The sequence below is a fragment of the Haematobia irritans genome, chromosome 1, assembly GCF_050003625.1.
Source record: "Haematobia irritans isolate KBUSLIRL chromosome 1, ASM5000362v1, whole genome shotgun sequence".
NCBI classification, from domain to species: Eukaryota; Metazoa; Arthropoda; class Insecta; order Diptera; family Muscidae; genus Haematobia; species Haematobia irritans.
Window position 1 is genome coordinate 278,247,790 of NC_134397.1, and position 13,106 is coordinate 278,260,895.

At 34.1% G+C, this 13,106-nt stretch overlaps 1 protein-coding gene across 5 annotated transcripts in view; it reads right to left on the reverse strand.

Annotated features, from left to right (window-relative positions):
* The window catches only part of Nrx-1 (Neurexin 1), a 64,480-nt gene that overhangs the window by 35,913 nt on the left and 15,461 nt on the right, over positions 1–13,106 (reverse strand). For 4 of the 5 annotated variants that reach the window (XM_075295715.1, XM_075295710.1, XM_075295723.1 and 1 more), the window contains exons 3-10: positions 11,678–12,299; positions 11,338–11,525; positions 11,043–11,201; positions 9,092–9,244; positions 8,913–9,029; positions 8,330–8,714; positions 7,880–8,250; positions 7,683–7,803 (exon numbers count right to left, since the gene is read on the reverse strand). In XM_075295715.1, coding sequence (XP_075151830.1) covers positions 7,683–7,803; positions 7,880–8,250; positions 8,330–8,714; positions 8,913–9,029; positions 9,092–9,244; positions 11,043–11,201; positions 11,338–11,525; positions 11,678–12,299 — 2,116 coding nt within the window. The remainder of the gene's footprint in view (positions 1–7,682; positions 7,804–7,879; positions 8,251–8,329; positions 8,715–8,912; positions 9,030–9,091; positions 9,245–11,042; positions 11,202–11,337; positions 11,526–11,677; positions 12,300–13,106) is intronic. The other variant, XM_075295728.1, reaches the window with a different exon arrangement.

Sequence of the window (13,106 nt, forward strand, 5' to 3'; positions counted from 1 at the left end):
TACTTAGGACACTGGTCACAGAGTGGCAGTGGTGTATTATATTTTCCACCCAGTGATAATGCACAAATTCGTATATTCGAGTGTGAATACGAGCATTGCCTTTAATTTGGCGTTGAACGTTGTTTGACGATGAAGCTCCATCAAGAGCTCCACAGAGCTCGTAGTTCACTTCAAGACAAATTTCGTTAAAGTCGTCCAAAATCAATTGTTGTTTCGGAATCCGTTGATGCTGTGCGCAAACTAATATTACAAGATCGTCATTTGACCTATGGTGAGATTCAGACACCTTTATGCATTAGAGGGACTGACATACATTCGACATTGCATAAACATTTGACCGTCAAAAAAATTGTTCGTGTTTGTTCATATACAATTTGCCAATCGCCAAATAAAAGACTCGTGTCGATTAGTCGCAAATAATACTGTCGCGGTAATTCGAAACACGTCTATGACATCTTGATATCTGATAAAAACGTAGATTTATGCGTTGAGACGTGACAGCAGTCACGTGCTCTACACTTGAAGAAGGAAATACAGCAAAGTGCTTCGACAATTGCTTCAAACGTATGCAAAAGTAAGTAGTGGGGAACATTTTGAAAATCAATAAAGCTATTTTCGATGATTAATATTTATTTTTTTGTCGCGAAATATAAACGATTGTATTAGCACTTATATTCATTGAAAACGGTGTCAATATTATTCTAAGTTACAGCCCAAAACAAAACTGTTTTGGTATTTTGTGCCAATCCACGATTGAATCGATGATCCCAAGTATGCATGGTGGTCATACCAACAAATGTTTTAAAATTAATTGTTTTGCTAGGATATCATATAATTGGCTCCGTCTATATCCCATTTGTTTTTAATTGTTTTACACTTTTCAGCATCCAGTGTGAATTTTGGATTTTGAGACTTATGCCAGACCGTGGAAACCAACAAAATAGCGGCCTTTTATAAATGAATTCACATACTTTGTTTTCCTTTATGTTAATACAATTGCAATGTTTAATATTCCTATCATGATTAATAAGAGAACTATAAATATATAATTTTTATTTGTCACATCATTGCCCTTTTACTGCAATTTACTTCTGGACCCAGAAAGATACAAAAATTATTTTCTCTTCCTACAAAATTTCAACAAAATAGTTTTTTATTGCCTTTTTTTTTGTTATCAATTATAACACCGAACATAAATGATAATAAATTCTTGCTGATGAATGTGTGTCCTATGCTGTAAAAGTTTTACTGGTAAATGAGTCCTTGATAGTTTCGCATTCCAATAGAAAAATATGCTCGTATACTTTGATAACAAAGTCCAAATATGACTGTGAATGAGAGACTACAAGCATACGATTTGAGTGTGTGTGTGTGTAAATACTTTCCGATTTCATGTTAAGATATGCTAATGAAAATCACTTGGCATAAGTTTTTCCTTGACATCGTCTACATGACAAATGTCCTAAAAACATTACACTTAGATTTTAGTGAAAATGTGACTTTTGGTGTTGTTTGGAAAAGGATTTCTATGTATGAGAGAATGTAAGAGAGAGGACAATGTTCATTGGAGATGAAGTTTCTATGTTTCGTCTTTTCGTTTCTCCAAATGCTTTTGTAATAACAACTCTAAAAAACTTTGTTGTATGCTAATTCCTATTGTCCTGATTTTCATATGGTGATTTGTGAAGAGGGGCTGAGGGAATATATCAATCGTATCAAACAAGAGAAAATGTCTAGTCACTCCAAATACCAATATAATAATAAGGACAGAACATAATACCTATGTGTTGTATGTCTGCTTGGTTGGTGTTTTGGGTCTTTTTTTATCATTGATCAAATCAAAATCACAATGGAATAAAATGGAGCACAACATCGAGATGTGTTTAACATTTTCTTTTTTTTTTTGGCAGGTTTTGAGAAAAGTTACGAGGAGTTGTTAGTTGAAAGTATAAAAACCATATAGCAAATTCCAAAACAAAACAAAAATAACAAACAAACAACCAAACAACCAAACGAACGAACAAATATTGAAGTATTGAATGAAATCAAATAAAACTGTTTCAAGAATTTATACAAAACTTGTCAATAGAAATATGAAATAAATCCAAAAATATGCAATGCCTTTCTTTGTATTGAGCTGACAGAGGAGCATCACAGGATGAAAGGGAAGAATATTGGTTATTTGACTTGCAACAAGGAAATACTTTTATTTAGATGTTTGGACCGAACTTTATTTAGGCTTCTTTTGTTGGTGTTGAAGAAAACTTTCATGGATTCAGGGAGACGGATGGATGTAATTGTAGCAATTCGATCGATTACAGTACATTCAATGGATGGATGTTAGAAGTAAGGCAAGTATGCACATACTTGTGATGGAATATAATTTAAACAAATGTGGAGGTAGGGAGATATGGCTTAGATAGTTGGGTGTCTCAAACTAAATTATTGAACATAAGAATCTGGAAAATGACAACATCAGCATTTGAAGGATGTAACTAAAAAAAATTGAATGGAAATCAAAATCAAAAACCATGTTCAATAGCTTCAAATACTAAATGTCAATGCAACACACATTTAGATGTCAAATAGATGGTGTTTTTATGGAGGAGGGGGTGGGGGTTGGATTAGAGAAAAACATTTTCTGTTTGGTGGTGTTTCTATATGGGGGGGTTTTAAATGGCGAAGATATCGAACATCGGCCGATGAGTGAATTTCTGTTGTCTGTAAACTTTGATAGTTTTCTAAAGATTTTTTTCTTGTCTGTCCTTTTAATTGTTGTCTATGTTCCTTGTTTTTGTTTCTTTTTTTTCTGCTGTTGTTTGGACAATGAAAGAGGAGCATGGTGAATTGTTGTCTTTATTGTTATTGTTGTTGTTTTTCGAAAAAAGTTGTTATTAAAAAAAGAAAAACAAAAACAACAGTTACGGAACAACTCAAGTTAACTCAAACACCAAATGAAAACAACAGATACTTAATGGTGTAATCAACCCAAGAAAATGAAAAGAAACAGAAAACAAAAACCAAACCTATTACAACTAAAGTGTATATATTAATGAAGTATTCTGTTTGAAATTTTCAACACAAATAAAAACTTTTTAAAATAGCATAACATATGAATAATGGTAATACAAAATAATTATTATTTAAATAAATTGTTAAGAGTGAGTATATTTCCGTTTCACATTTACACTGTTCAACTTGTTTTGTTTTGTCACTATAATGGAGGAAAAATAAATGTGCCCCTTTTTAGGCATGTAGTTAAAGTATTATTTTAAAAGGCAGAAAAAAACAAATATTTCTTTAAATTAACGAAATTTTAATTAGAAGAAAGTTAATTACAATGCTCTCTAAATAAAATTTAAATTTCTTTAAACTAGAACACGAATCGTTGAAATTTGCCTATGTCGTTGAAGTAAGATCAATTTTCCTTATATTAAAGAAAATTATTTTGATTAAAAAAATTAACTCATTAAATTAAATTAACTGATATATTGAATCTCTGGATTAATAATAAAAAAAAACTTTACAAATTATTATTATTAGAATTTTTATACGAGTTTATTGGACATGAAAGTTTGATGAATTGATTGATTATGATGTAAAGAAAAGAAAACGCGAGATACCAATCCTCAAGCCTGACTAGACATGTGTTTCTTTGCTGGCTAATGCAGTTTCCATAGTCTTTAGTGTAGATCTGGCGATATAGCACTGCGATGCAGGAAATTAGCATATAAGACCAAATTAAATCATATCACACCCCGCCAGATCTACACTTGTTAGCATTAGCCAATAAAGAAACATATGCTTGGGGATTGGTAGCTGGCGTTTTTAATAGCTTCATAATCAATCAATTCCTTAATTTCATGTCCAAAAGCTCGTATTAAAATTGTAATAATAATATCTAAAGTAATTAATTTTGACGAAACATCAGCCAGTATTGTCACCAGGCTACTTAGTTTTAGGATTTTTTTTAGGAAAATATTTTTTAGTTTCAAGTATCAGTTGTAGGTAAATTTTTTAAATTAACTTTTATTTGTATATTAATACATTTGTTGATATATCGCAAAACGAGAACGAAAATTCGATTAATGAGATCTGTATCCTAATTTTTAATTTATAGAGCCGAGATAATTCTTTTTAAGAAGCGACATCTCGGCTCGCAATCAATAGCAGAAGCCTTAAAGGAAGGCCAAAATATTTGAATTCAAGTTAATGTCTTCTTTTTTTGAGTGCATGTTTGGTTATTTAACATTGGGACACAAAAGTCGAATATTGTGTTTTCGACTAAAGATTTTAAAAAAACAAACGATTGGGCTAATAGCCTTTTGATGTAATTTTTTTAATCACTCAAATGGGCCAAACTCAATAAATCCATTTTTATACCCTGCGCCACACTGTGGAAAAGGGTATTATAAGTTATTTTATATTGAACAAATTTTCGAATTAGAATATTGGTGTTGATGCCAAAATCGATTAGATTTTCGCACATCTAGCAACTACATAAAGGGAATGACATCAGTATATCGACTCTGAGAATACGTTTTATGGGGTGATTTACGCATTTTCCACATACTTTTAGCTTAGATTTTTTCATCTAGAAATATGCGACTTAAATACATCCCTGGTTGTATCTACGAAAAGGACTTTATGACAATATGCCATCTATAACTAAACAAAAATGTTGCATTAGATACAAGTCGAAAAAAATATTTCTAAATGGCTCATTTTAATGAGAATTTGTTGCAATTTCGTGGTGCTCTAATCTAAAATTAGAGCTCATGAATGACCGCATTTAATTAATGGCGCAGTTTCGTGTTAACGCACCATTCCGGTTTATTTAACGGTAAAACTATTTTCATATTTTGCACTCTCCACTAAACATCGTTAATTTAGTTGTACAGCGAGAGTAAAACAACCACTGCACACGTACAGATTTATGGTTTATTAAAACGCATATGGGTTAATACAACGATGGCAATGCTAATGAAAACGACGATGGCGACGCAGACAAAGACGGCAGCTACAACGACTCCCCTACTACACCACAATGAAACTGACTGGAAGTCTATGTGATGTTCATTAGGGATGTCATTGGAGATATTCCGAATCCTGAACTTGTGATTTTTGAACATGTATATCCTGAATCATAGAGATCTCGGATCGCGGTTTCTTACAGTGAAACAACCAAATACAAGTGCAAATATAAAAGTAAAATGATTTCTGTAATGGAGTGTCCATAAATATGCAAAATATGTAATTAAACATTTTATTTTAATTTTAATTTATATTTTGGGTAAATTAATTTACAAAAAATATAAAATTGACATTACGACTGGTTGGTAGGACTTTCGCCAAAAACAAACCGGACTGCATTGATATAAGGCTAATATAAAAAAAAAAACAAATTTTGTTTAAGTGACCGTTAAATTAGGTTTGGTTAAGTATAGACCGGCCGTTATTATGGGCTCTGTTAGACTATTCTATGTATAGCTGAATGGTAAGAGACCTATCGATAGCACTATCGATAGTTTTATTTTATATTTCTTCGATAGCATCGCTACCCTATCGATTAAACTCAGATCACTAAAAAAACACCGACATATTTTTGATTATGCTCTAATGGCAATGATGTCCATCGAAATATCGGTGATAAAGTCTTGGTCCTTATGTAATCTTCACATACCATTGTCGATGTATGAGTTTGCTACATCGAAATAAAATAACAACTTTATTCGCAATTTGTTAATTGTGGCTATATACATTCGTTCAGTAAAAATGGATTTGCGGGGTCATCAATCCAAATAGAAGAGTTTGCAGATTTTTTACGGTTGGGATCTATATGCTAAAATTTCTTCTATAGCTGTCGAGTTTTGCAGAGAAAGCAGCTCCCATAAATGAACATATTCAATGGAACTTCTTTGATTATTATATATTCAACAAATTGAAGAAATTTTTTTAGACATAATTATTTTTTTTTTTCCATTGTTAAAGAAATTTCATAGATTGAAGAAAAAAATTGGAATTCAAAATTGCAAAAATGTCTTCATCGCTATACTAAGTTCACGATGGGTACATTGTAGTAAATTTTACACATTTTAAGAATTTCAGAACTATTATGTGGGAAATCCGAATTTATGTGTATAATTTTTTATCCTTTTTTAGTTCATTTACGGCAAGAAAAAATATTAATGTCATGGAAACTATCTCAAAACGTAATAAATCCGTGAACTAAAATACAGTTGAATTGGCATTAGTGCAATAGAGAGTTCCCTTTTTTAGTGTAGGTTTACATATGATAAAATTGGACGAAAGTGATCATAAAATCCACGATGTGCATAAAAGTATGTTTTATAATAAATTTCCTTTATTTCGATATCTAGAAATAGATTTGCTTACTACTGCTTATACAGTGAAACCGCTCACGAGTGGACATAATTTTGTCTACATTTGCAAGGAGTTCACGTACTTTTAATGTGAGCACAAGCCTCCACTTTTGAGAGGTATACGGTTTTCAGAGTGTCCAAGTTTGAGAGGTTTTACTGTAGTAGGGTGCAGCAGCTGATTTTAGACATTAAACTTTTTAACTTCTAACAATATTCACTACGAAATGACATCCCTATTATACACACACACCAAGTGAAATGTATTTAGTAACGCAGCGAGAGGGAGAGTGGGGACTTTGGCCTCTTTGGGAGAGAGACACACTTATATGGTGTCGGTTATTGTGGTTTTCATCGTAGACTGCTATCGCCCAAATGGCCTTGAATCGAAAATGCGAGTGCGAGTAAGAAAATTCTAACATCCGTTTCCTGTGCTAGTACAAAACATTTGTTGAACAGTGTAAATTAGATGAATATACTTAAATTAGAAATTAGGTAGCTAAATAGCTGGCCTGGCTGCCTGAGTTGCCGGTGATGGTGATTGTGGCCTATGTATTATGACTGCACATTGATATATATATTTTTGTTTTTAATTTGGCTTTATTCCTCTCTGTGGAAAGTTTTTGTTCTCCGCTGCTAGTTTCGTTCATCATTTGGAACATACACCAGTTACAGGGATTCTATTTGAAAAATGTCAGCTACTTTACTTTGAGCATTTTTAGACAAACCAACGAAACAAAAAAAACACAATGTAACTAACTGAACAAAAACAAAGATGAATAAATTTTACAGTTTTTGTTTTTTTTTTTTTTTTGCTCATTTAATGGTTGGCTTAATTTTACAGAATGAAAAAAAGGCTTTTATTTACACGAAAGTATAACTAGCAATGTTCACATTAAAGACGATTAGAGGAAAAAACATAATAATAACAGTAACAACAATATGAAGGTTGCCCACAACGGAAGGACAACCTTCTACCTTTCCACACTCTGAGGGTGGGTGGTTTACAGAAAAGAACGAAAAACTGCATATCGAGAGATTTTTTGTTTCTTGGGTATCGAAAAGTATCCTACCGGTATTTTTTATGTACATTGGATGGTGTTTACGTTGTACGAAAATTAAAGGCGCAAGCAATAACCCTAACACTATTCAAATTGGGATGCTCGAAATGGTGGTAAGTCTGATTGGTAAGGAGCAATTTTGGATTATTTTGTTTTTTGAATTTGTTATGAAAAATTTTGATTTAAAAAAACGACACGGCACGACACGTAGTAGGGCAATTAAAGTGCTGGTGATACATACATAACATACCCCTGACAGGGGGAGCCCCGTCAACTTGTAGACGTAGATTCGAGGCACGCCTCGAGAAACGTATGGTGTGCCAGTTGTTGTCATTCAAAACGGACTGACCGGCCAAGAGATTCTGAAAATACGAAACAAAAGCAATACAATTGATGCTTTAGCATAATTCTGGTCTTAGCTTTTTTTGTGTTTATTACCTTTTCACGATCACTCAGTCTCACACTGGCACGTATACGTCCGGCAACCAATGCAATTTCTAATCTATCTGGTGAGTTTGATTCGGCACTGGTCATTAACAATAGACCAGTGGGTCTTCCGGTCTTGAAACGTAATAGTAACTCTTCGGTCTGGGTTTTGGTACCTTGACCATTGCCCAACCAAACGGTCATGTGTTGTGTTCCATTGAAAACCAAAGTGGCAGATTCACGTCCGCATGTAGGTCCATAATACAGGGTTGAAGTACAATCACATATGGGTCTATTCCATCCTTCCATGCATGTTCCACCATTCAAGCAGGGATTACCTGCACAAACATTGGCCTGTACATGGCACGAAGGCTTAACTGAAGCTATTGAAATGAAAAGTAGAGAAAAAAAAATAAAATTGAGTCGCCTTGCCTCTGTGGTGCGGGGAGCTATTAAACTAACCTGAATCCTGTAATCTGGCAAATGCTGCTATATCTATGGGCTTTCCACTCAATACCAAATCTCTTAAGCATCCAACGAAACCCTGGCGTAATGTCGCCGTCCAAATAGCTGGCGGCCAATTGGCATTGGCATAAGAGGGTCCTGTACCGCCCACATACATATGGCCATCCAATTCCAAAATAGTGCCTTCACCCGGTGTACGGAAATCATTCCAAACTCCGTCGACACTAACTTTTGCATCACGACCATTGCGTCTCAAAATGAAATCATGCCAATCGCCATCATCTACTCGGCGGCGAGAGCCACGTACTTTGGCAGCACCAGAACCCAAATCCAAGTGAATGTAAATGTGACCATTTAACAATTCGATTGCAAAGAGAACAGGCTAATGAAAAATAAACAAATTAAATATAATTTAACAAAATTATCACCAATATGGTGTTGTGGGTTGGATTTTTCAATTTGTTAAAAACAAAACTGGAAACATTTATTTCATTTATAAATATTTTAACAATATAATTCAATAATTTACATAGTTGCAATTAACAGTTAATTACATTAATTAATTGAATGTTCTACTTACATTTTTCGCTCTAGGCTGCTTTGATCCTGTTGCCATAATGATCAAACCATTTGGTTCTTTAGTTCGGAATTTAAAACCAATAGAGCTTTGTTTCCCTGTTTCCCATGGTGGCAGCACCTAATTAAAAAATATACAATTTTGTAACCGTTTCGTTTCCATTCATCTTTCTCCAAACTTACTAAATGCGATTCTCTAGTTGTGAATGTAACTGGATCTTGGGGATCTCCTATGGGACATTGATATTCAACATTACCGGCCACTTGTATAAGTTTCGAACCGCTCTTAGCCAAATCGATGAGATTCAATAGAAGAGTATCTGCTGAGAATTCCACCTATAAGAGAAGAGGAAAAAACACGGAACTCAGATTAAATTTATGTTCTATTATTTTAAATTTGTAACAATTATTAAATCGATTATTTTTTTTACATGGAAGAGAGAAGGATGTGAAGGAATATGTAACTAGACAGAAAATTCGACAAAAAAAGTTTTATTTTGAGTAAGGGTCACACTAGGCAACTATTTAACCAAAATGAGTGTTAAACTTTTGTTCCAGTATACTGTTTTCATATTGGAAAAAACTCCTATTCGTATAGGAATAATTTTTATTCGTCTAAAATTTAAACCACATCAAAGGATTTTATTTTTTTAAAGATTTCTCGCTTTTCCGGGAATTACAAAAGTCCGACCTACTCATAATGTACCCTTCGGTGGAGTAAACATGCATGTATGGGTATATGAAACAAATCAGGAGACAGGACCTTGTTCGTTATTCCAAAGAGCCTGCAAACAACAAATGCCAGAGCGAAAACAAATTTGGTTGTATAGGTGCTGTAGACAGTAAAATTCGCCTTTTCTTATTTGCAGATTTCTACTAAAAATTTGCGTATGTACCTAAAATTGAACACACTGAATTTATGGTTTACTCAAAAAAAGTTGTATCCAAAGATTTCGAACTTCCTTTAAGGATATTGACTCTGAGCAAAAGATGAGGTTTCTTTAAAATAAAGACATTTTCTAAGGACCTATTTAGCTTTAAATCCAGGATCAATCATTCACATTTTGCGATATATTACTAAAGCTATACACGAACAATCAAAAGCCAGTAAAAAAAAATACATCATATTAAAAAATTAAAAATATTGTCCTTATTCCAAAAAACTTTAAACCAAAAATACAAAATCCTCGAAATAAGTCTTAGCATATAATGAAGCGTGTTTAACTTGGTATTGATTCCGATCCAACGATGCGGTGTGTTTAAAATAAAGACATTTTTAGCGAGCTATCTGGCATTAAATCTAGGATCAATAAAATCAAAATTAGGATACAGATCTTATTTATCGAATTTTCAGCCTCTTTTAGTGGTATATTAATAAAGCTATTTACGTACAAATAAATGCCAGTTTAAAAGTCCAAATTATAGCGGATACTTCAAAGTAAAAAATTCAGAGATCTAATTTGATACGATTAGATATCAGTAGATTCGAAAAATGGTAAGATGTAATCATATCTAATTACTGTGGAATTGGATCTGATCAGATCTCAATATTGGATTAGATATAATATCTTAGATATAATTATATTTTTCCTTATATATAATTGGATCTGATGTTAGATCTCGTCATATATGGTATTATATATAATTATATCCAATTTTGTCTCATAATGTCTGGGTAAATCTACTTAGATCTAAAGAGGGCAATTTTGAGATCTAAGCATATCTAATCACATCCCCCAATGTTTACACGGAATGTTTTCTTGATTTCAAAAAAACGTTAAACCAAAGACGCTAAATCCTCAAAATAAGCCTTAGTGTATATTTGAAGTGTTTTTACCTTAAATCTAACGATTGAATACTTCAGTTAATTTAAGGACGATTTCTTCAAATCAAAAATGTGTTTCTTTACTTTAAGGAAATTTAATGACAAATATTTTTTAAGCACATATTATAAACGTTATTTTATCTAAAATTTAGGTGATGTAATCTTTAATACCACATAAATATTTTTCTAGTGTATGTTAATTTTAATTCTTAAATCCAAATGGATGCTAAGATTCCCTTCCTTCGATTTGTAATTCATGGAAATCCCCATTTAAAAGTAAAGATTATCCAATTTCACACTTTCACTTACCTTTCTCAGACAACCCACGAAATTGTTATGGACTCTGGCACCAAGCAAGGCCCTTGGATTGACTGCACCACCCACATAGACACGAGATGAGGATAGCATTGTGAATTTTCCAGCAATGTGAGAGTGGTCTGTATAAACATCGTCGACAACAGTAACCAGCTGGGCAAAAAAAAAAAAACAACAGAACATAAGAAACGGAATTCATACAAATTAAACCATTCCAAGATGATGACAACGAAAGTTGCAATATAAGAATGAAAGTGGACAAACAAACTCGACAATTAGCCACACTTACACGACAAAAGCTGGTAATGGATGAAATTTCTTGGATACGTCTGTGTACGGTAACCTTGTGCCATTGATGATCATCGAAGCGTACTTTGGAGGGTTTAATGTGCATTTCCTGTTTGCCATTGGCCAAGCCCATGGTCAGTGAAACGCCACCATCACGCAAAGCCAAATTTAAGTAATCAGTGCCGTGTCCTGTAATTTAGAATAGCCCACGCCCCCACACACAAAAATGGAGCAATTAAAATACGAAAATACCACCATTAGTTTGACTCGATTTTCGTTATTAGTAAGTACTTGGGATAATTGAAGAAATGACAAGCAAACGCTTGACCTTCACCACTCACCTGTGTAAAATAGTAGACCATTTGGTTGTCTGGTGCGAAAGTATAATGTTATGGCATCCTGGGCACTGACAATAGGTTCAGCACCTGTCTGACCAAGATCATATGAAAGGAACTGTGTACCGCGAAAGGTCGCCTCAGAGGGGGCCTTTTCTTTTTCACAATATTGTCCATCGTATTCTAGATTTCTGCACTCGCAGATGGGGCCGGAATCGGTTGATATACATATGCCACCATGCTGGCATGGATCATGGCGTTCACAAGCATCTGTTGTATTGCTGCCGCGTAAATTTCTAGTCACCTTTTCCTTGGGCATTTCACCGTGATCGCATGGGCCATCGCCACATTTGATGTCACGAGGCTGTTTCATTTCCTGGCGTCGTGTTTGGCCACCCGGTTGATCAGCATACACCAGATTTCGTATAGATCCACGAAATCGTGGTTCGAATATAACACTGGGCAGGGCAAGCAGAGCCAATTTGCTACTGTACCAATTTGGCATACCACCGACATAGACGTCGGAATTTGTGGCAAATTTACCGAATTGAAATTCTTTACCTTTCGTTGTGCGACTCTGCGAGACGCCATCAACAATGAGCGATGTCTGCTCATCATTGCGTATAACCTGAAAAGGACCAAGAGAAAAGAAAAGTGTTTAGTAAATAGTCGAAAGGAAGAAATTAAGCATTAAATAATAATTTATTTTAAGATTCAATAAAGTTTCTATAGTATACTAGCGTAACTCGGCCCGCTTCGCTGCTCCTTCCGAAGCGTATTTGTAGGAACATTTTGCATTAACTTAGTCAACCATATCCTTCGTGCTGAAAACAAATTCGAAAAGATTTGAATTCTTTCAAACAAATCGGACTACTTGCTTTTTCGTTTATAGGTACAAATACGTCGGATATGCATATGTAAAACGGTTCGTCTTAAAACACACCCTCTGTACCCTTTCCTCCAATTTTTTTAAATAATGTTCTGTATTTAAGTAGTTAGATAATCATCTATATTTCTTGTGAATTTTAAGTGTGGTTTGTCAAGGAAAGGTATCCTTCTCCTCAACATATCTGAAAATTAAGCACTAAAGAGTGATACGGTCAAAATTTGGTCTATATAAACTTGACGTATTTCTTTCAATTTTGCATTTAAAAAACCTGAACACCCCTCATTTTGAAGGTGTGTGTGTGTAGAATGTTGGTCCTATTTTGATTTTGGAATTCACTCTTCAGTTGTCAAAATGCCGTCCAAGCAAGAAGAGCAGCGTATCAAAATTTTGCTCGCCCATCGCGAAAATCCGAGCTACTCGCACGCAAAGCTGGCAAAATCGCTAAAAGTTGTCAAATCAACCGTTACAAATGTAATTAAAGTGTTTGGGGAACGTTTGTCGACAGCCAGGAAGTCTGTATCGGGGGGAAATCGAAAACCGGAAGCC